Source organism: Martes martes, assembly GCF_963455335.1.
Source record: "Martes martes genome assembly, chromosome: 10".
NCBI lineage: Eukaryota > Metazoa > Chordata > Mammalia > Carnivora > Mustelidae > Martes > Martes martes.
This window is the reverse complement of record NC_137898.1, coordinates 5,770,342-5,789,003: the sequence shown is the minus strand read 5'-3', so window position 1 is coordinate 5,789,003 and position 18,662 is coordinate 5,770,342. Positions and strand designations below refer to the sequence as shown.

General features: G+C 61.1%; 1 protein-coding gene across 2 annotated transcripts in view; it reads right to left on the bottom strand.

Annotated features, from left to right (window-relative positions):
- The window catches only part of SPTBN2 (spectrin beta, non-erythrocytic 2), a gene marked incomplete at its 5' end in the record, with an annotated part of 33,129 nt that overhangs the window by 3,686 nt on the left and 10,781 nt on the right, over positions 1–18,662 (bottom strand). For both annotated transcript variants that reach the window (XM_080817631.1, XM_080817630.1), the window contains 26 exons: positions 183–225; positions 759–932; positions 1,231–1,451; positions 1,706–1,756; positions 1,848–1,923; positions 2,012–2,154; positions 2,483–2,679; positions 2,931–3,015; positions 3,288–3,426; positions 3,523–3,767; positions 4,464–4,838; positions 5,336–5,540; positions 5,824–5,954; positions 6,039–6,299; positions 6,621–6,710; positions 7,019–7,243; positions 8,377–8,640; positions 10,791–10,937; positions 11,177–11,267; positions 11,644–11,846; positions 12,497–13,253; positions 13,623–13,760; positions 15,542–16,412; positions 16,608–16,761; positions 17,716–18,018; positions 18,370–18,528. In XM_080817631.1, the coding sequence (XP_080673757.1) occupies positions 183–225; positions 759–932; positions 1,231–1,451; positions 1,706–1,756; positions 1,848–1,923; positions 2,012–2,154; positions 2,483–2,679; positions 2,931–3,015; positions 3,288–3,426; positions 3,523–3,767; positions 4,464–4,838; positions 5,336–5,540; positions 5,824–5,954; positions 6,039–6,299; positions 6,621–6,710; positions 7,019–7,243; positions 8,377–8,640; positions 10,791–10,937; positions 11,177–11,267; positions 11,644–11,846; positions 12,497–13,253; positions 13,623–13,760; positions 15,542–16,412; positions 16,608–16,761; positions 17,716–18,018; positions 18,370–18,528 (5,748 nt within the window). The remainder of the gene's footprint in view (positions 1–182; positions 226–758; positions 933–1,230; positions 1,452–1,705; positions 1,757–1,847; positions 1,924–2,011; positions 2,155–2,482; positions 2,680–2,930; positions 3,016–3,287; positions 3,427–3,522; positions 3,768–4,463; positions 4,839–5,335; positions 5,541–5,823; positions 5,955–6,038; positions 6,300–6,620; positions 6,711–7,018; positions 7,244–8,376; positions 8,641–10,790; positions 10,938–11,176; positions 11,268–11,643; positions 11,847–12,496; positions 13,254–13,622; positions 13,761–15,541; positions 16,413–16,607; positions 16,762–17,715; positions 18,019–18,369; positions 18,529–18,662) is intronic.

Below are 18,662 nucleotides of genomic sequence, written 5' to 3'. Positions count from 1 at the left end.
GGGGGCAGGGGCTCAGCCGCAAGGCCGCTGCGGGGCTGGGCCGGCGGCGGACGGCAGGGCAGGCCTCCGAGGAGCGGGCAGAGAAAAAGGGAGGAGAGGGAAGAAAGGGGGAACCCGCAACTGGAATGTTCGGAGAAGGGCGTGGAAAGATGGGAGCGTGGGAGGAGAAGGGGCCAGCTCACCTCATCCTTGGCCTGGAATAAATACTCTTTTCCATCCTGTAAGCTGTCGGGAGAAAAAGAAACGTCCGGGCAGAGCTGAGAATGGGGGAGCCAGGGAGGGCTCAGGTGTCAGGCCGAGGAACGGGCGGCCGCGGCCCTCAGCGCCGGACCAGACACGCTCTGCACATTCTTCAGATTCCCAGGACCGCGCAGAAGCGAACCCTTCCAGTCCGGCTGCCGGGGAGCGTGGTGAGCTCACCTGCACCCCAGGCCATGCCTCTTGCTGGCAGGCAGGGGCAGGCCCTGGGAGGTCCCCGGCAGCGGGGCAGCACCAGCCCCTGCCTTCAGAGTTCCCATCCGGGATCTCGTTTTGGCTTGCCATCGTCGGCAGGCAGGCCTGCATCTTGGGGCTCCTGCTCCCCCTTAGCGTGGATTACAACCAGAACCCCCCACCTTTCCCTTATCTCCATCGCTGGCCCCAAACACCCAGCCCTTTAACTCTTTGCCTCTGCTCCTAGCTCGTGGCTTCGCTTTGCTTTGTATCCCCGCGCCCCCTGCCACCTCCCCTCCCACCCCGAGGGCACCTCGCACTCCTACCCCAGCTTGAAGACATGTTTGCGCTTTCGATAATCAAAGGCGACGCTGCCCTGGGCCCTGGCCAGGCTGACAGGCACCTCTCCGTGGTACGGCACTCCCGCGCTGGCTGCCTTTGCGTCCTTATAAAAGCCGAGGCTCCCGCGCCGGAGGACGCAGTACACGTTTTGCCACGACCTGGGAGGGACCGTGGTGCAGGTGAGGCGGGTGGCCGGTCTCTGTGGGGCCTAGAACCCCGGGACGAGCTCGGGTGTCCGAGGACTGCCAGTGCCACCCCTGTCTTTGTGCTCCTTGTCTTTCCCCACTCCAAACCCTCGCCCGAGGCCCCGCTCTCCTCCTGGGTCCTCTCCCGGTCCCCGAGGTCCCTCCTCCTCCAGGGCACCCCCTACCCATCTTCGGAGGAGGGGTTTGCGGGGACGCCTCTTCAGAAGGCGGGAACGGGAGAGGCCACCAGTGCTGGGTGGCAGCCCGGTACCTGTTGGCAGCCTTCTTGCCAAAGGCCTCCATCTCCTGTTTGCGACACAGCACCCCCTCCATCTGCTCCTGGGCAGAGAGCTCGGGGCCTCGGGGTGGCAGAGTGGCAACCCGGGCTGACTCAGACGACCTGCTCTGGGGCATGGCGGGAGGGGCTGGGCCCCGCGTCCGGCTCTGCTTCTCTCCCCGGGGCCCATTGGCCTCGTCCCCAGGGCCAGACCCCTGTGGGGAACATGGAAAACGGTCGGCCTCATAGGAAGAGATGGGAAATACCTCGCCTGAAGGTCACGAGGCTTGACCTCCAGGAGCTGGTCTGCCCGGCCCCCGCGTGTCCCTGGGGCCCCCGGCGTCTCCCGTACCCAGCATCGCCACCGCCTGGCTCATGCCCCCGTGCGCTCCCTCCCCCCCCCCCCCCCCCCCCCCCCCCCGGCCCCATCTCCCGGTTGTTCACACCCAAACCTCTGGGAGAAACTCACAGGTCCTTCTGCGAAGGTGCCCTGCTCCAGTCTCTGCTGCTCCGACAGGGGCTACAAGGACGAGAAGCTGTAAGAAGACCAGCCCGGGGAGGGGGTGGTGTGCTGAGGTCCTGATGGGGGTGCACGGGGCAGCAGGGCTCACCTGTGGGGACTCTGCGTCTGCGCAGACTCCGTTGACGCTGGCCTGCTGGGTGGACGCCGGGAGCCGGGGGTGGGTTCTGGAACAGCAGGAGGCGACACAGACGGTGAAGCCCATGGGCGGCTCAGACTCCGCCTCCTTTCTCCCCCGAGTGTCCCAGCTCTCACCCGTCCCAGGCTGCGCCGGGAGCTGTCTGGCTGTCCACCAGGTCCCCGGCAGGCCGAGCGGCGGTGGGCTCTGGGGCAGGGGGCTGTTTCCTCCGTTCCTCCTCCTCCCTCTTTCTTTTCCGCTCCTTCTCCTGCTCTTCCAGCTGTCAAAACATTCTGGGATCAGAGCATAGAAGTTCTCACTTAAGAGGACCAGGGCACGGGGGAAAGCTGACATGCCTCAGCTCTAGCCTGATGAAACAGAAAGGACTGGAAACAGAATTCCGGAAGGTGCGATTGGAAACAACGGGGGAGACGGTGTCGCTCAGCGTCCCCCGGGGCCGGGCTGGTGGGGGTGGTGGAGTGATGGGTCCAGTTGTGCTGACAAGGGGGACCGTTGGCTCACATTCCGGAGAGGCTGGCGCAGGGGGGAGAGGAGGGGCCTGGGGCAGTGGGAGGGGGCGGGCAGCCCTGGGGTCCCACAGCCCTCACCGCTGTGAGCTTCTCCAGCGCGCTGAAACGCTCCTCCCAGGCCACCGCTGACTTCTGGAAGGCCTCGTGCCGCTTGATGAGGCTTTCAACTTCGTCGACCGTGCAGCCCAGCTCAGCGCTGCGCACCAGCGGCTCTTGGCTGCACAGCCAGGCCTCCGCCATACCCGCGTCTCTCCCAAACACGAGCACCTCCAAAACTGCAGGGGTTGGGGGGGGTCGCAGGGAGAGGGCAGGTCAGAGCACCAGCAGGGCGCTGCAGCCGCAGCCCTTCGAGAACAGAGACCTGGAGGCAGTCAGTGCCCCAGAGCAGGAGCACGGCACGAGCCGGGCAGTGCCAAGAGCGGGCACCTTGAGTTCCATGCCCAGGCCTCTTGGTCTTGCCTACTCTGGTCTACTTGGTCTTATCTACCTGCCCTTCTCTTGAGCCCTGGCCCCCACGGCAGCTCACCAAGCTGGAGCCAGTCCATCTTCTCCTGCCACTTGTCTGCTGTCTCCTGGCGCCGCGCCTGCAGCTGGGACAGCTTCTCTGAGATCTGGGGGTGGCGGGGGCAGAGACATGAGTTAGCACCCAGTGGGACCTTTCCAGGATCCCTGGAGGACTCACACAGGGAACTAGCGAATTCTGATGTCAGGAGGCAGACGGATCGGGGGGTAAGTTGGAATGGGGAAATCCCTGAACAGCACTGAGGCGGGAGAGTTTCTCCGAAGGAAGAATGAGAGCAAGGAGGGAGACTCAGAGGAGACATCGGCACTCGGGCCTCCCCACCCCGAGGGGATGACCCAGCGGCGCACACACATCACCCACCTCCTCGGCTGCGTAGTGGCTCCTGGCAAGCAGCCCCTGGCCCATGTCGATGCACGAGGAGAAGCGGTCGGCCCTGGCCTCTATCTCCGCCTTGATGCCCTGATGGTTCTTGATGACCAGGTCTGCGGAGGACACATCCCTGGGGGCACAGAGACCACGTTACTGCTGGGCCCACGACCCCCTCCTGGCCGCCCGTCCACACCCCGTAGAGGCCGCGGGGCACCGGGGGCCTCACCGGGGCCGCTCCTGGGCGTCCATCTGCAGGTTCACGCCATCCATCCACAGCATCAGCTCCCGGACAGCCTTGAGGAAGCGGAACTTGTCCGTGGTGTCCAGCAGCAGCTGGCGGCGGGCGGCAGAACTTCCCTGCAGCTGGGTCCAGGCCTCGGCCACGGCCTGCATGTGACGGCCGATCTCCTCGGCCTTGTCCCCGGCATAGGCCTTCTGGAGCCGGTGGCCATCGTCCTGCACCTGCTGGACCTGCGGGGCCCCGGCTCAGAGTGAGGTAGAGCCGGCGGGGAGGACTCTGAGGAGCTGGGGTCTCCCAGTCCTGGTCTCTGGTGTCCGTTCTCGCCCTCCTGTCCATTGTACCAGCCAGAGAAGCAGGAGGCGGCGCAGAGGGTTGGGGTCTGGGAAGAACGGAGGCTGGTGCCCAGCGTAAGCCTTGTCACACCCCGCCCTGCTGGGTCTCAGGACGGGGCCTGGGGGTGTGAGGGAGCAGGGCTTTATGGGACCACTGGCCGCCTGAGCTTTCAGAGGCCTGTCTGGGACATGGGGGACCTCAACGATTGCTAGAATGAGATTTCCAGCCAAGAACGGACATGGGTAGTGGCTGATTGGGTTTAAACAGTGGGAGGGAGAACCCATGCTTATCAGGCGGAGGTCTAGAGCACTAAGCTGGGCAGGACCCACGGGCAGATTTTAGTGCAATACGAAAAACCTAATCATTGGGACCATCTGAAAATGTCACGGGCCCTCAAGAAGGCTGTGGACGGCGTGGCTTGACATCCCCTGGCCAGAGACGTTTTCCTGGAACTGGTCTAACCTCATCCCTAAGTGTCCCTCCAGAGGATGCCCCCCTCCCTGCATTTCCGCGACGCCCCCCCCCCCCGCCCCCACTGTTTCCCACCAAGTCTTCCCCAAGCCAGCCCCCATCTCGCCGCACGGGGTGCAGACCTGGGTGCTGAGGGCCTGGATGTCGTGCTCGAAGGCACAGTGTCGGCGCTGCAGGGCCTCAGCCGCGTTGAGGTCACGGCCGGTGCCATCGGGAAGCTGCTGCTGCTTGTGCTGGACCCGCACCAGGGCCTGGCGGGCCCCGTGCAGGAAGCGCTGCAGCTCGTGGGCCGCGGCCAGCACCTGACCCCGCGTGTCCAGCAGCTCGAGCAGGTCAGCCCAGGCCTCATTGAGACTGTCCTTCCACTCGGCCACGGTGGCCCGGGCGGCGTGACCCCCGGCGATGAGCCCATTGGCCAGAGCATTGGCGCTGTCCACGCGCTCCTGACCGATGGTGCTCGTGTCCCGGGAAAACTCTCGGAATTTGTCCCGGAGCATCTGGAGGAGACACGGATAGGGCCGTCACGCCGGTGGACATGGTCCCTGCCTGACCAGTGAGTCTTCTCGCCCCAAACCAAGAGCCCACTTCTCTCCCTGGGCCCCATGGGGCAAAACAGGTTTCTTCCGCGGGGCGACTGGTTTCCATTTACCCCAGATGCGACTGTTGCCCCCAGGCCCCAGCAAAAGCACTGGGGGTGCCTGGGACCTTCGGCCTTCAGGCAAGGATACCCTAATTATGGTCCATATATCTGCACTCATGAGGATTCAAGCCCCCAAACTCTGCAGAGGAACCTCAAAGCCCCCATGCTGGTGAGTTCTGTTGGGAAAGAAGGATTGGAAATTTCCTTTTTGCCCCATCTACATGCGGCCCCATGACCTCCATTCTGCACAATTCTTCAGATACCCAAGGATGGTTCCCCTCAGCCTGGTCTCATACCCCCTGCCCCCAGCCCTCCCCGGGGTAGCTCTGCGGCTGGTGTCCAGCCCGCACTCACAGTCACGTGCTCATAGTCCTGGCCCAGCTCGTGGGAGGCTGCCACCACCTCGCGCTCCTGGACCCACTGCTCCAGGTCGTCCAGCTCCCGGCGGAGCTGGCAAAGCCGCAGGTGCTCCTGCAGCCCCTCCCGCCGCTCCCCGGCCAGCTCCTTGAGGCTGGCGTACAGCTTGTCCACCTGGGCTTGGCGGATCGATATCCGTGTGCTGCGGAGGCAGGACAGGCACCGCGGGGCTTAGGGTGCCGGGCTCTGAGAGCCCCCTTCGGTTCCGTAGAGTCCTGGCCCCTCGGGCGCCCCCCCACCCCAACTGCCTGCCAGGTCTCTGTTCTCCAGCTCTCTAGACAGGTCCGCACACGTGTAGTCCCGGAGGCTCCCCCGTCCCCGCACGGCCCCAGAACCGGCCCCCGGCCCCGTGTCTTACCCCCACCCACCCCCGACCCCCATTCCATCCCCGGGGCGGTTCTCCCTTGGTTGCGCGCTCTGCCCACCTCTCCGGGTGGTTGTGGTCGATCATGTCCTGGCTGCTGGCGGCCAGCTGGCGGACGGTCTGAGCGTAGTCGGCCAGCGCCTGCTCCAGCCCCTGATGCTTCTTCACGGCCGCCTGGGCGCTGAGCTCGTCCTGGGGACGACAGCGGGCGTCAGGGAGCAGCCCGTGCGGGGAGAGAGCGGCAGCCCCGCAGCCTGGCTCCGCCCGGCCTCTCACCTTGGCCTTCTCCTGGCCCATCATGTGCAGCTCCTGCTCACCCATCCAGGCCTCCGCCTCGGCGGCATCGCGGTAGAACTGCTGGGCCCGCAGGGCGTCCTCCAGTCGCTTGCCTCGAAGCTCCAGCTCGCGGCCCAGGCGTTTCCACATCTCCTGCAGCTCGGCCGGCTCGGGGCCCGCCGCCGCGGCGCCCAGGGCTCGCTGCCGCTCCGTGAGGTCCGCGATCCGCGGCTCATGGCCGTGTATCTCCTTCTGAAGGGTCTGTCCCCAGGGGCAGAAGAGGGTACTCTGACAGGGGACCCCTCATCCTCCCGTTCCCCCTCACCCCTGCTCCACACCCAGCTCCTTAGTCCCAGGCCTCGTTCTCCCTCCGTCCTCCTCACTCGCACCCTTTGAGTGCACCTGGTCTGCTTCGGAGGGAACCCACCCTCCCGCGGTGAGGGAAGGCCCACCCCTGAGGTGTGCGATCCCACACAGCCTCGAGGGGAGCCGGGGAAACCCCAAGGTTTTTTAAGAAAACACAAACTTCCGGGTCTGGGAGGCTCCTGGGACCTTTTCTTTTGCCCTTAGACTTGGCCTCACCTGGTTTTTCTTCATGAGAAGCTGGACACTGGGCAGGTCCTTGCCGTGCTCCATGGAGCTAGCCATGGGCAGCCGCTCTGTCACCCACAACTGCATGAGAAAGAGGGGGTCAGTGGAGGTCCGGAGGGCAAAGCAGGAGGAGGGGTTGGACGGTGGGGAGACCTGCGGGGAGGTTTTTCTAGGTCTCCCGGTAAGTGTGTGCTGGGAATAGCCATCTCGGAGTCTGGCGTGAAGGGCGTCCCCAAGAGTCCCTCGAGGGTCCCCGTTCGGCGCCAGAGGGAAGAGAGAACAGTGCTGCTGGCAACGCCCCAGCATCCAGGAAGGAGACCAGAAAGCGACTGGCAGGGCGCAACTCGCCAGGATGACGACGCGACCCCATCGCAGCCCTAGTGACTCACGATCTCATCCTCCACGTCCCGGTGGAACTGGTGCTGCTCGCGAGAGGCCTGCAGGCGCTGGCAGCGCTCCTTCATGGGCTGGCACAGGGCCCGGAACTTCTCCTCCACGGCCCTCGAGGTCCTCTCCACCTCCCCTGCTCCCTGGTCCTCCTGGGCCAGCGCTGTCGCCTGGGTCTGGATGGCCTCCACCTCCTTCTCTCGCACAGCCATCTCCCGTTCCAGCATCTGCCACCCGGGGAGGAAGGAGCAGTGGTCAGCACGCGCACGGCTTATGCAGCCAACGGAGATTTCTCATCCCCAGGGTTCACCCCAGGGAGAGAGCATCTCCGCAGGGCATCGCTCGGTGGAGCTCAACCTGTAACACACGAGTCCAGGGCTGTGTGATAACTGGGCCACCCACCCGTTTATTGCCTCTCGGACCCAAATTCACCTCCGTGCCAGGTACACCTAACCCTGTTTTGAGACCTTGTGTCGGAACCCTGTCAACACTTGCCAGTGTTGGTGCAATGCTAGGCCTTGTGAGTAGGGGGCGCCAGAGGGACACCACAAGGCGCAGGAAGGGAGGCTGCTAAACTGCCCATCATGTGTAGGAAATCCAGGGGCTCCCGCCCTCCAGCAAGTTTGGTGGCATCCCAGTGGCAGCTTCCTAGTGGCCCGTTTTGGCCTGCTGGCTTCAGACCTGCTTGGTCCCATGATACCCCGGCAAAGTTCTACAACAACCAGCGGGCCTCGGCCCTCTCCACGGAGGTCTGAAACACCGCCTTGGGGTGGTGGCGGGCGGGGGGGGCGCCTTGTTCCTCCTTGGGTGCCCCTCCTCAGCCCTGGAGGTAGTAGCTGCTACTCCTGTACTCTTTATCGCAGGGACCAGCAAATCCTGCCCCCTGCCTGTTTTTGTAAATAAAGTTTTATTGGCAGAGCCCCACCCATTACACATATAATTTTACATTTTGCCCATGGCAGCTTTTACGCTACAAGAACAGAGTTCTTGTGATGGACACCATATGACCTAAAGGAGCCAAACTGTTACTGTCTGTCTCCTTATAGTTTTCTGATGCCTGCTTTTGAATTCTCTTTACCCTTTTTGGTAGTTAGGCACCTTTTACTAATTGATACTTCTTTTTCTTAAAGGTTCCTTGTTCAAGTTAGAGTGTGGGTTCTGTCTCCTGACTTTGTTCCGACTGATACGCATTTCCGGAGATTCTGATACAGTGGCCCACGGACCTCGCTTTGAGGAATACCAGGAAAAATGTTGTCTGTGAGGCCTTAGAATGACCTCCCAAGTCTCGGGAGCCATAGACCCCCTCCTCCTTTCTGCCTTGGTTCACCGTCCCCATCGCAATCACGGGCCTGCAGAGCACCTGTTGCTTTTTGAGCAGAATGTTGACGCTGGTGAGGTCCTTGCCGTAGTCGTCAGAGTGCAGCTGGGCCTGCAGGCTCTCCAGCCAGCTCTCCAGGGCGGAGCAGCTCTGGGCAAACAGCTCGGCCCGGTTGGCGTCGAAGAGGCTGCGGGCCTTGGCCTGGGTGGTGCTCTCCAGTCTGTCCCAGCGCTTGTGCAGGTCGTCCAGCTTCTCGGACACCAAAGCTTTCAGCTCTGGCTTCTCGAGGGTCAACTCCCGCCCTTCCTGGGGGGTGGGGACACAGACGGGGTCAGTGTCAGAATTAGATGCCACTAAACTTTATGGGTCAGTAGCGGCCCAGGGAGCTAAAGGGCAGTAGGAACCTGAGGTGTAGGCCACAAGTCCAAGTTCTCGGGTATTCTCTGCAACACACTCGTCTCAAAGGTTTCAAATCTCTCCTAAACCACGCCTCCCGCTGCTGATTACACCCCACTTGTTCAAGGGCCAGCTCAAACCTCATATCAACGAAGAAGCCACAGAGACCTTTCCTTTGTCGGGCTCCCTCATGCTTACGGCTTCTGGGGCTCTGCACACGTGGTCTTGTGTATTTGCCATCCTCTCCCGTTTCTCAGCGAGTCACCCCTCACCTGAGTTATGTACACGCGAGTCCCACCCGCTCTCCCCTCTCCCAGCCTTTCTGCTTGAGGACTTTGGTTGCTGGGGAGGTGGGGGAAGCATGGTCTCTTGACCTGGGTGCAAGGCAGACCGGAAGTGTCCCAGAGTTCATGCCCTGGGAAGCAGCCCTCAACCGGTGACAGACCGGGAGCTGGCGGACAAACACTCAGCATCCTCGTGCCTTGGTTGGGATAACACTGATGCGTGTTCTACACTGTCTCCCGAGGTGCCTCGTTAGGACTGAGTGCCAGCTGCCCCCTGGGGTGACTGGCATGGCAGAGGACCCATTATCGAATGCCTTTCCTTTTCTATCCCAGCTCCCCACTCCCCTACGGGTGTTTTCAGTGCTCGTCTCCGATATAAGTGGCCTGCACTGGAAGTCTTGTTTCGGGGTCCGCTTCTAGAACACAAACCAAGGTGCTGCCTTGAGGCTGTCTTATGCCTGGCTGCCAGGATGAAGAGCTAGTGCTTAGCACTGCTTGGGCAACTCCGTGAGCCTACGGCACAGTCCACACATCGACGCACAGTCCTTACGTATGATCAAGGCCTTCCGTGACCTGGCTGAACAGGCTTTTCCCACATTTTCTTCCATGGGGCCCCTTTCCCCATTCTGTGTTCCTGCCAGACTGACTTACCCCCTTGTTCCCATACAGGCACCCCACTTCCACACCTCGGGTTTCCTGTTCGTGCTGTTTGCTCTACCTAAAAATATCATTCCTCCAATATCTCTGCTTGTCCACAATCTACTCATCCTTCAGGGACTGCCCTAGAGGCTCTGGGCCCCTAGGATTCCTCTACCTCCTCTCTCCTTGTAAACAGAGTTTTATTGGCACAGAGCTTTACAGGCACACGCAGAGGGACCAGGCTTTATCAGGCCCTCTCTTAACTGCATCTGTCATGTTCTGCTTTGGATGTAACTTTGGTGTTTGCGGATCTGTCTCAAATCCTGGCGGTAGCGTCATTTCTCAACGGTGCAGCCGGCAGTACGATCTCCTTCATTCCCCCTCTCGGTGCCCTGTACAATGCTTCGCATATAGTAGCGCCAAGTAAATATTTGCTGAACAAACGGAAACACCAGACATACACTGGTCTCCTCCTCTCCCCAGCCCTGCCCTTGAGGGAAGGAGAGTGTCTTTGCACATACACATAATGCACACATAATGTCGCCTGCCCAGGCATACTTGCTGAGTTGAAATAAAGTTTTACCTATGCTCGGCTCTAGAGGAAGTGGTAGGTTTGGAGACTAAGCACCAGGAACAATAAGACTCATAAGCAAGGGTTGGTAAACTGTGCTCTGCGGGCCAAATGCGGCCCCCACCTGTTTTTATAAATAAAGTTTCATTGGAACACAGCTACGCTCAACCCTTATGTATTCTCTATGGCTGCTTTTGCGGAGAGTTGAGTAGTCACAGCGGAAACCGTGTGGCCCGCAAAGCCGAAAATATTTACCACCTGGCCCTTGGCAGAAGTTTGCTGACCTCTGCTGAAGAGTGTCACCCTCGTCCCGACCCAGGGATAGTTACCACGTTGATGCAAAGCTGCAGTTTGGCTCCCTACTGATTTGCACTTTTCCAAAGTCCTGGAATCACTGTCTCCGAGACCTAAGACTTTTGTTCCCCAGAACTTGAGTTTCCATCTTGGAGGTTGGGCACCAGAGACCCCATGACCTCTGACCCTGAAAGCACCCCAGCCCGAAGCCAGGATCCCGTCCCGAGGAGGCCCCGGGGCTCTCTTCTTGCTGCTGCTGTCCCCCCACTCACCTTGTCCACTTTGTCCAACCAGTCTTTGTTGGCGGCCAGCTCGGCCATGAACGCCTGGTGCTTCTGCCACTTGGTGTGCAGGTTGCGGGCCTCGTCGTAGGACACGTCCTGGGCTGTCAGCATCTTCTCGTCAATCCAGAGCCTCAGCTGGACCAAGCACAGAGCGGGGGTGGAGAAGGGCAGAGTACACGTCAGATGCGCTGAGGCACAAGGGGGGGAGGCGAGCTAGGAGAAGAGGTGGCTGCGGGGAGAAGCCAGGCGGGGGTCCATCCTCTTACCCAGGTGCTACTGCAATGGTCTTACTCTAGGTTCAGCAAGCCAGGGCATGTCAGCAAACAGATGGCTGGGAAATGCGGGAGGGGACATGGGGGAATAGGGAGCCTTACCTCCTGACAGTCTTGCAGGAAATGCTGCTGCTCTCGGTTGTCCCGAAGACGGCCCAGAAGCTGCTGCACTGCTTCTTGATTTTTTTTGTGTCTGTAATGACAGGCCCTTGTGAGGCCCTCGAACTTGCCGTCAAAGGGTTATGACCCTCTAACTAACCTAGAAGCCTGCAGTCCTCCTGCTGCGGGCACGATGCCTTCCGGGAGCACTAACCCGGGATTCCTGATGTCCGGCATCCAGCTAGGCGAGGGGACGTCGCCTCCCCTGGTTGGGGGGAGGCAGAGATTCCCAGCTCACGGCCTAGTCCCTCTCTGGCCACTAACTTCTTCCTCCTCTGCTTTTCGTCAGCCCCCACCGCCATCCGTCTGTCCGCGCTGCGTTCTCCAGCTTCTCCATCAGCGGAACAGGCCGGGCTGCTCTCGCTTGCTTCCCCATCGGGGCTCCCATTTACCCACTGTCCTCACCATACCTCCTCTCGATGGAGTCGGCTTTCTCCTGGATCTTCTCGGCGTGGATGTTGCCCCCAGACACGAGCTGGCGCCCAGCCTCCAGCAGCCCGCGGATCCGCTCTCCGTTGGCATCCATGGTGCTCATGAAATCTTCCAGTTTTTTTATGGCGGCATCCGCAGCTTGGAGCGTCCCCGGCATCTCCGTGTGGGACAAAACGTAGTCCTGTGTGGGAGGAGAGGGACGCAGCTCACTTCTCAAAAGTACTCATCGACCTTTCGGAAGGGACCTACCACGAGGACACATTGGACGTGGCGGCCAGCTGGGGAGGGGAGGGTGGATGGTCTGGCTCGAAGACCACTTGGGGGGGGTGCCCCGTTACCCCACGGGCTTGCAAAGTAACAGGGGAGCTGGGCCACAGGAACTCCACAGCACAAAACCTGTTTCAAATTATTTCTGGCCACCGATTTGATTCAACAGCTACACAAGTCAGGTTTTCTATTTCTTCTCAAGTCAGTTTTGGCAAATTATATTTACATCTTTTTTTTTTTTAAATTCTGTTCAGTTTTTTTTGTTGTTGGTTTTTTTTTTTTTTTTTTTTTTTTAAGTAAGCTCTACACCCAGCGTGGGCTTTGAACCCATGATCCTGAGATCAAGAGTCACATGTCCTACTGACTAAGCCAGTTGGGCACCTACATCTTTTTTTTTTTTTTTAACATCCGTATTTTTCTTGCACGGTCTCCCTGTCCATCCTGGTTTCTCAGTTACTCCACCTGCTGCCATTTCGTGCCCATCCACCTCCCTCGTCCACATTTCCCTGTCCCTAGTCCCTTCTTCGGGGGGGGCGGGGGGTCTCTGTGTCCCCGGGCTCTCACCTGGCTGCTGAGCACGCCCTCGGCCTGGCGCGCGTCCCGCAGAAAGCCTTGGAGGCCATGGGCCTGGGCCAGGCGGCCTTGCCGGCTCTCCCACATGCGGCCCAGCTCCTCCCAGCCGGTGCCCAGGGCTTCCAGCCGCTGCCGCAGGAAGAGGCACTGTGGGTCAGCCTGGTCCCTGGTCACCTCCTCTCCCAGGGCCCGGAGCCGGCTGTACTCGCCGCGGGCCCGCTCCACCTCTCCCCGCAGGCCTGCGTGTTGGGCCAGGAGGGCCTCCGCCTCCGGCAGGGTGGCTGGCCCTTCTTCCGAGGCCACGGAGGTCTGCGTGCGACCGAGCCACGCCTGGAAGTCATCCAAGCTGCGCAGGAAGTCCTGCAGCCGCCGCGCCTCGCCCAGTGACTCTTCTCGGCGCCGCATGGTGGCCCTCAGGTCTTCCCAGCCGGCCTGGACCTCTCCCAGGCGGGTGTGGATGGCAGGGGCTTGGGTGGGGTGGCCGGCGGCCAGGGCGTCGGCCTCTCGGGCCAGTTCGCCCACCCGCGCGGCGATGGCCTCCAGGTCCCGCTCGGTGCCGGCCAGCTTCCGCTGCAGGGCCAGCACCCCGGCCAGGTCATTGCCCAGGCCCTGGGTGGACTCGATGACCTTGGTCTTTTCTCTCATCCAGGCCTGGGTCTCCGTGCACTCGAGGTGGTAGTTCTGGATGCTCAGGGCTGACGTCAGAGCTGCCTTCTTGCCGTCGGCCAGGGTCCGGAACTGTTGCCACCTGAAGGTGGAGGGAGGGTCTGGTGACCGGAGCCACTCAGCTGCCCTGTGCTGTCCGGGTCTATCGGGAATCTTCTTCCCTGCCTCCCTCTCCTTTGGGATATTCTACCCCCTGCTCTGCTGTGTTAAAGAGGCCACTCCTGGCTCCTCCTCCCCCGACCCCCTGATTGCTCCCCGTCCAGGCACAAGCCTGTTTGGACTACCTTCACCCCCTTTCACTCCTTCCCTCATTTCCCACCTCTGCCCCACAACGTATACCAGAGGGCCTTCCTGCCTCGTTTTTAGTCTCCGTACCATGCCCTCCAGGACTCCCCTGTGGCTGCCATCCCCATCTGCTGCCCCCTTCCTTGGCTCTCCTCCCCAAGCCCACCTGTGGTTGAGCTGCTGCTGGGTAGTGACGATGCTGTCCTTGCCCGGGGGCTTAGCCTTCAGCAGCTGCTCGGCAATGTCGTTCACGGCAGTAATCCGGGCTGCGAGGGCGTTCATCTCGGGCTCCAGGGTCTCGAACCTGAGCAGGAGGAAGAGGGTACAAGAGGTGGCCGTGGGCCGTGGAAGTGGTGGTGCACCAGCCCACCTCCCCCAGATGCCCAGGAAAATGTCCCTCTGTCAACATGTGGCTGATTTATAGGACATCTGCACATCTTAACCTATGAGGTCTGCAGTATCTGTGGGTCAGGTGGGGAGCCCCACGTCCCCCCAGACAAGTAGAAGAGCAGTCACCTCTAGAGTGACTCAAGTAGATGATGGTAGTTAAATATCGGGAACAGGTGCACAAACCAATGTAAGGCCTGGCCCAGTACCTCGTTCTTTATTAGATCCTCCCTATTCCTCCTGGGACTGACCCCTTAGCCGCCTAGCTGGGTCCCATCCTACTACCAGGTGTTAAAAAGTAAATTGATAACCAAAAATATTTGAGTGATAAGGGTGTGAAGCACAGCTTCTGTGATATTCTCACAGTCTGCAAACGGTTTCTATAAAGGGCCAGAGAGCAAATATTTCAGGCTGTGTGGGCCATAAGGTCCTTGTCACGAGTATTTAGCTCTGCTGTTGTAGTTCAAAAGCAGCCAGGGATGATATGGAAATGAATGAGCCTGGCTCTGTTCCAATAAAGCTTTATTTAAAAAAAAAAAAAAAGGCAACAGGCTGGATTTGGCCCCAGAATTATAGTATGCTGATCCCTGTCATAGCATATCTTGGAAACTTAAAAAAAAAAATCCTTAGATACATTTTTAAAACCATCAGGAAATTTGCCTATAGGATGAGTAATAGATGATATCAAGGAATTGCTAATTCCATTCTATGTGATATTTAACAGTAGGGTGATTCTATACGAAAAATTTCTGGGGCACCTGGGTGGCTCAGTGGGTTAAAGCCTCTGCCTTCGGCTCAGGTCATGATCCCAGGGTCCTGGGATCAAGCCCCGCACTGGGCTCTCTGCTTAGCAGGGAGACTGCTTCCTCCTCTCTCTCTCTCTCTGCCTGCCTCTCTGCCTACTTGTGATCTCTGTCTGTCAAATAAATAATAAAATAAAACCTTTAAAAAAAAAAAAGAAAAATTTCCTTTCTCACGGATTTTAAGATGTATTATCCTGTAAATACAGCCACTTGATGAGGTGAATCAGTGTACCTATCTAAAGGTCTATAACATCAAAGCCTCCGCTATTTTAAGTCCACACAATTAAAAAATAATTTATTATATATTATACATTCTTCCTAATTCTTGGAGGACACATCGTGGGGCACACAGAAGTGAAATGATATTCTGAAAATCTGCTAATTTTTAAAACGAAAAATAATCAAATACAGCAAGACGATGACTATCGCTGAATCAGGTGATGGTGATGTAGGAGTTTGTGGTAGGTTTTCTCCCTTTGAGTATGTTTGACTTTTTTCAAGAAAACAAAACCCAGACCACTGTTAAGACACAAAGGGTTGGAGGCGCCTGGGTAGCTCAGCTGGTTGAGTGTCTGCCTTCAGCTCAAGTCATGACCCCACGGTCCAGGTCATGACCCCAGGGTCCTGGGATCGAGCCCTGCATGGGGCTCCCTGCTCAGCGGGAAGCCTGCTTCTCCCTCTCCCTCTGCAGCTCTCCCTGCTTGCGCTCTCTTGCTCCCTGTCTCAAATAAATAAATAAAATCGTAAAAAGGAAAAAAAAAAAAGACACAAAGGGTCGTAGCAAGAGCAGGCGGTTTATGGTAGGGCCCGTGGCCCCCACATGGGCGGCCCCACTTGCCTGGCCTGCAGTGGTGGGGCTGGGGAGAGGTCTGCGGGGGGGGGGGGGGGGGCCTACCTCTGCTGCACCACCTCCAGGTCCTCCAGGCGCTCGGGCAGGGCCAGCCCGTTGAGCCACTGCTCCTTCTCCTCCACCCACAGGCCGCAGGCCCCGGCCTCGCTGAGCATGGTGTAGAGCGCCAGGCCCGCCTCCAGGGCCCGCGCGCGCTCGCCTGCCCGGGCCTGCAGCTCCTCGTAGTGCCGCTCCAGGCTGGGCACCCTGCCCTGCACCTCGGGTGTGCGGCTCAGCGCAGGGGGCAGGGCAGCGGCCTGGTCCCTCAGGGCATCCAGGGCTGGCCGGTGGCTGCGGATCTCCTCCTCCAGGGCCCGGTGCTGTCGGGCCAGGGCCTGCGTGGAGAACTCGTCGTGCCCCAGTTCGGGGCTGGACACCAGGCGCAGCGCGTCCACCAGCCAGGCCTCCATGTCGTTCGCGTCGGCCTGGAACTGGTAGAGGCTGGCGGCCTGGGCGAGCCGCTGGGCGCGCTCCTCGGCCAGCGCCTCCAGCCGCTCCCACTGGGCCTGCAGCTCGGCGGTGCGGGCGGCGGCCTGGCCGGCGCCGGGGTGGCCCTCGGTGACCAGCTGCCGGCCCTGTTCCAGCGTCAGCTTCAAGGGCCCCAGCCGGCCGCTCATCTCGCCCCGCAGGGCCGTGTGTTTGTTGAGCAGGCGGAGGGCGCCGGTCAGGTCCCGGCCGGTGTCGGCGGAGGCCAGGAGGTGCTGCTGCTCCCGCACCCAGGCCTCGGCCTCACCCGCCTCCCAGAGGAAACGCCAGAGGCGCCGGGACTCCTCCAGTCGCGCCCGCCGCGTGGCGGCCAGCTCGCACAGCGCCTCGTAGCTCTGCTCCAGGGAGGCGACCCGCTCCGCCACGAGTTGGGGGTCGCAGGGTTTGTACTCTGAAAAGGTTGGAGTGGAGGGTTGAGAGCTGAAGCCCAGCCAGCCCGCTGCCCCCACCAGTCCTTGGTTATGAATCTCCACCCCCCCCCATCCCCTTAGTCCTCCCTCCCCAGCTCCATCACCTCCCATCTGCCCCTCACCCTTCCCGTCCGGGCTTTTTCCCTTGGGCCCGTCTTCCTTCCCCCAGGGTTCACCTTTGCCTGGGTCGCAGAAGCGCAGGGCCGAGGCGCTGACCGCCCGCACCCGCTCGGCCTGCGCGGCGATGTCGGCTTCCACCAGCTCGTGCAGCTGCAGCAGGTCCTCCACTCCGGCCAGGTGCTTGCCCAGGTCGTGAGACTGCAGCCGGCCCTGCGGGGACAGGCGGCATGTCGGTGCCCACCCAAGGGCCTCCCACCCAACCTCCTTGGGTGGCTGCGGGGGTCACACCCCGAGGAGCACTGCCGCGCCTGTCCGTCGGCTCCTACTCACACATGCAGTGACACCCCAGCTCTGGTCGCCTTGTATTCAACTGCCCTCCTATGGAACGACCGACTTTCTTACTAAATCTTGCCCCCCAAATCTCTGTTCCGACTCATCTTCTCAGCCCCGGAATTCTCACCACCCTCCTGCGGGTCACTGCGCAGCCCCCGGCACCCCAGCAAGTCCAGGGTCTCTCCAGACCCACCGTCCTCTCCGTCCCTCGCCTAGATCACCGCCCAGCATCTAACTGCCCCTTGGGCTGTCCACGGCCCTCCTGCACATCGTGGTCACAGTGACCTTTAAAAACATGAAGGCAGAATCATGTCTCTCCTTTCCAGAAATTTCTGATCATGCTCAGTGCTCCATGCTACTCTAAATAAGACCCAAAGCCTGAGCAGGCCTGGCAGGCCCGGGGAGGTGGACGGGGGTGGGGGGGGGCGCTGGCTGCTCCCACCCTTACCTCATCCACGGCCCCTCCCGTTCTTCCAGTGCCCCTGGCCCTCCTTCCTACGCGGCACACAGCACGTCTGTGCAGGCCCAGGGCTGTTCCTTCTGCCGGCGACACTCCCTGCTCACACCGCCCCACGCCGGCTCCCTGTGGGTCTGCGGGTCCTCAGCGGCCTTCCCAGACCACCTCACCCCGCGATCCTGTTCTGTGTCCCCGGAGGCTCTGGGTCCGCCTGCTGTTCTGTTTCACGACAGGCCCAGGGCTTCCCTGAGCGGCCTCCTTCCACTAGAAGGTGAGCCCCGCGAGGGCAGGGCCCGTTTGCTCCGCATACAAGGCCCGGCGCGGAGACCTACTCCCCCGAGATGCTCCCCCGCGCGCCCTGAGCTCGCGGTTACCTTCATCTCCTCCATCCAGTCCATGAGGTAGAGCAAGTCCTGAAACACCTTCTGCAGCTCCAGGGTGAGGAGGAGCCGCTCCCGCCGGGCCGCCACCATCTGCCGCAGGAAGTCCCAGAGCCGCGCCACGTTGTGCTGCCGCGCAGCGATGCGCCTGATGTCGTGGTAGCGCTCGGCCGCCAGCTCCGCGGCCACGGCGTCCACGGCCTGCACCCGGCCGCTGTAGGCCACGATGTCCGTCTCGATGGCCTCGTGCTTGCGCACGGCCGCCTCGACGGCCGCCAGCTCCAGCCCGAAGTTGTCCTGGGGCAGAGGGCAGGCAGGGGGAAGTGGGGGAGCGCAGGCCCCCCAGCTCGGCCCACCCGCCGCATCTGCCGTCCAGGGCACTCCCGCCGCGAGACGCCAACTCCACAAGGTGGCCCGTCTCCTCTCTATCCTGTCCCAGCCTGGCTCCCTTTCCCCTGTTCAAGCCTCCGGCCCCTGGTGCCCCCCGGTTCCGGGGACTCTGGGTTGTCTTCTGTGTGATGGACTCCTTGTTTCTTTAGCTCCCCTACATGGCAGGGCTCCTAACCCACCTCCCTCCCTCTCCCTCTCTCTCCCTGTACCTCCTGCCCAGCCTGCACAGGCCAAGAGCCCCCGCCCCCCTCGCTCTACCTGGGACACGAGGCGCTGGTTCTCGCTAAGCCAGGTCTCCCGCATGGCCGCTTTGCGGTCGAAGCGGGCGGCCAGCTGCTCCAGCTTCTCCTGGCGGATCAGCTCGGTGCGCAGGGCCAGCTCGCGCTCGTGCTCCGCTTTCTCCAGCCGCTCCCAAGCCTGCGAGGTGGGGGGACAGGGTTGGTGAGGAGGGGTCATCGGGACCGGCGGGCACACCATGAGTCCCAGAGGAGCTCCGTCTGGCGGGTCTGCCGGATGCGGTCAGTGAGACACTTGTGCGTGGAAGCAGGAGA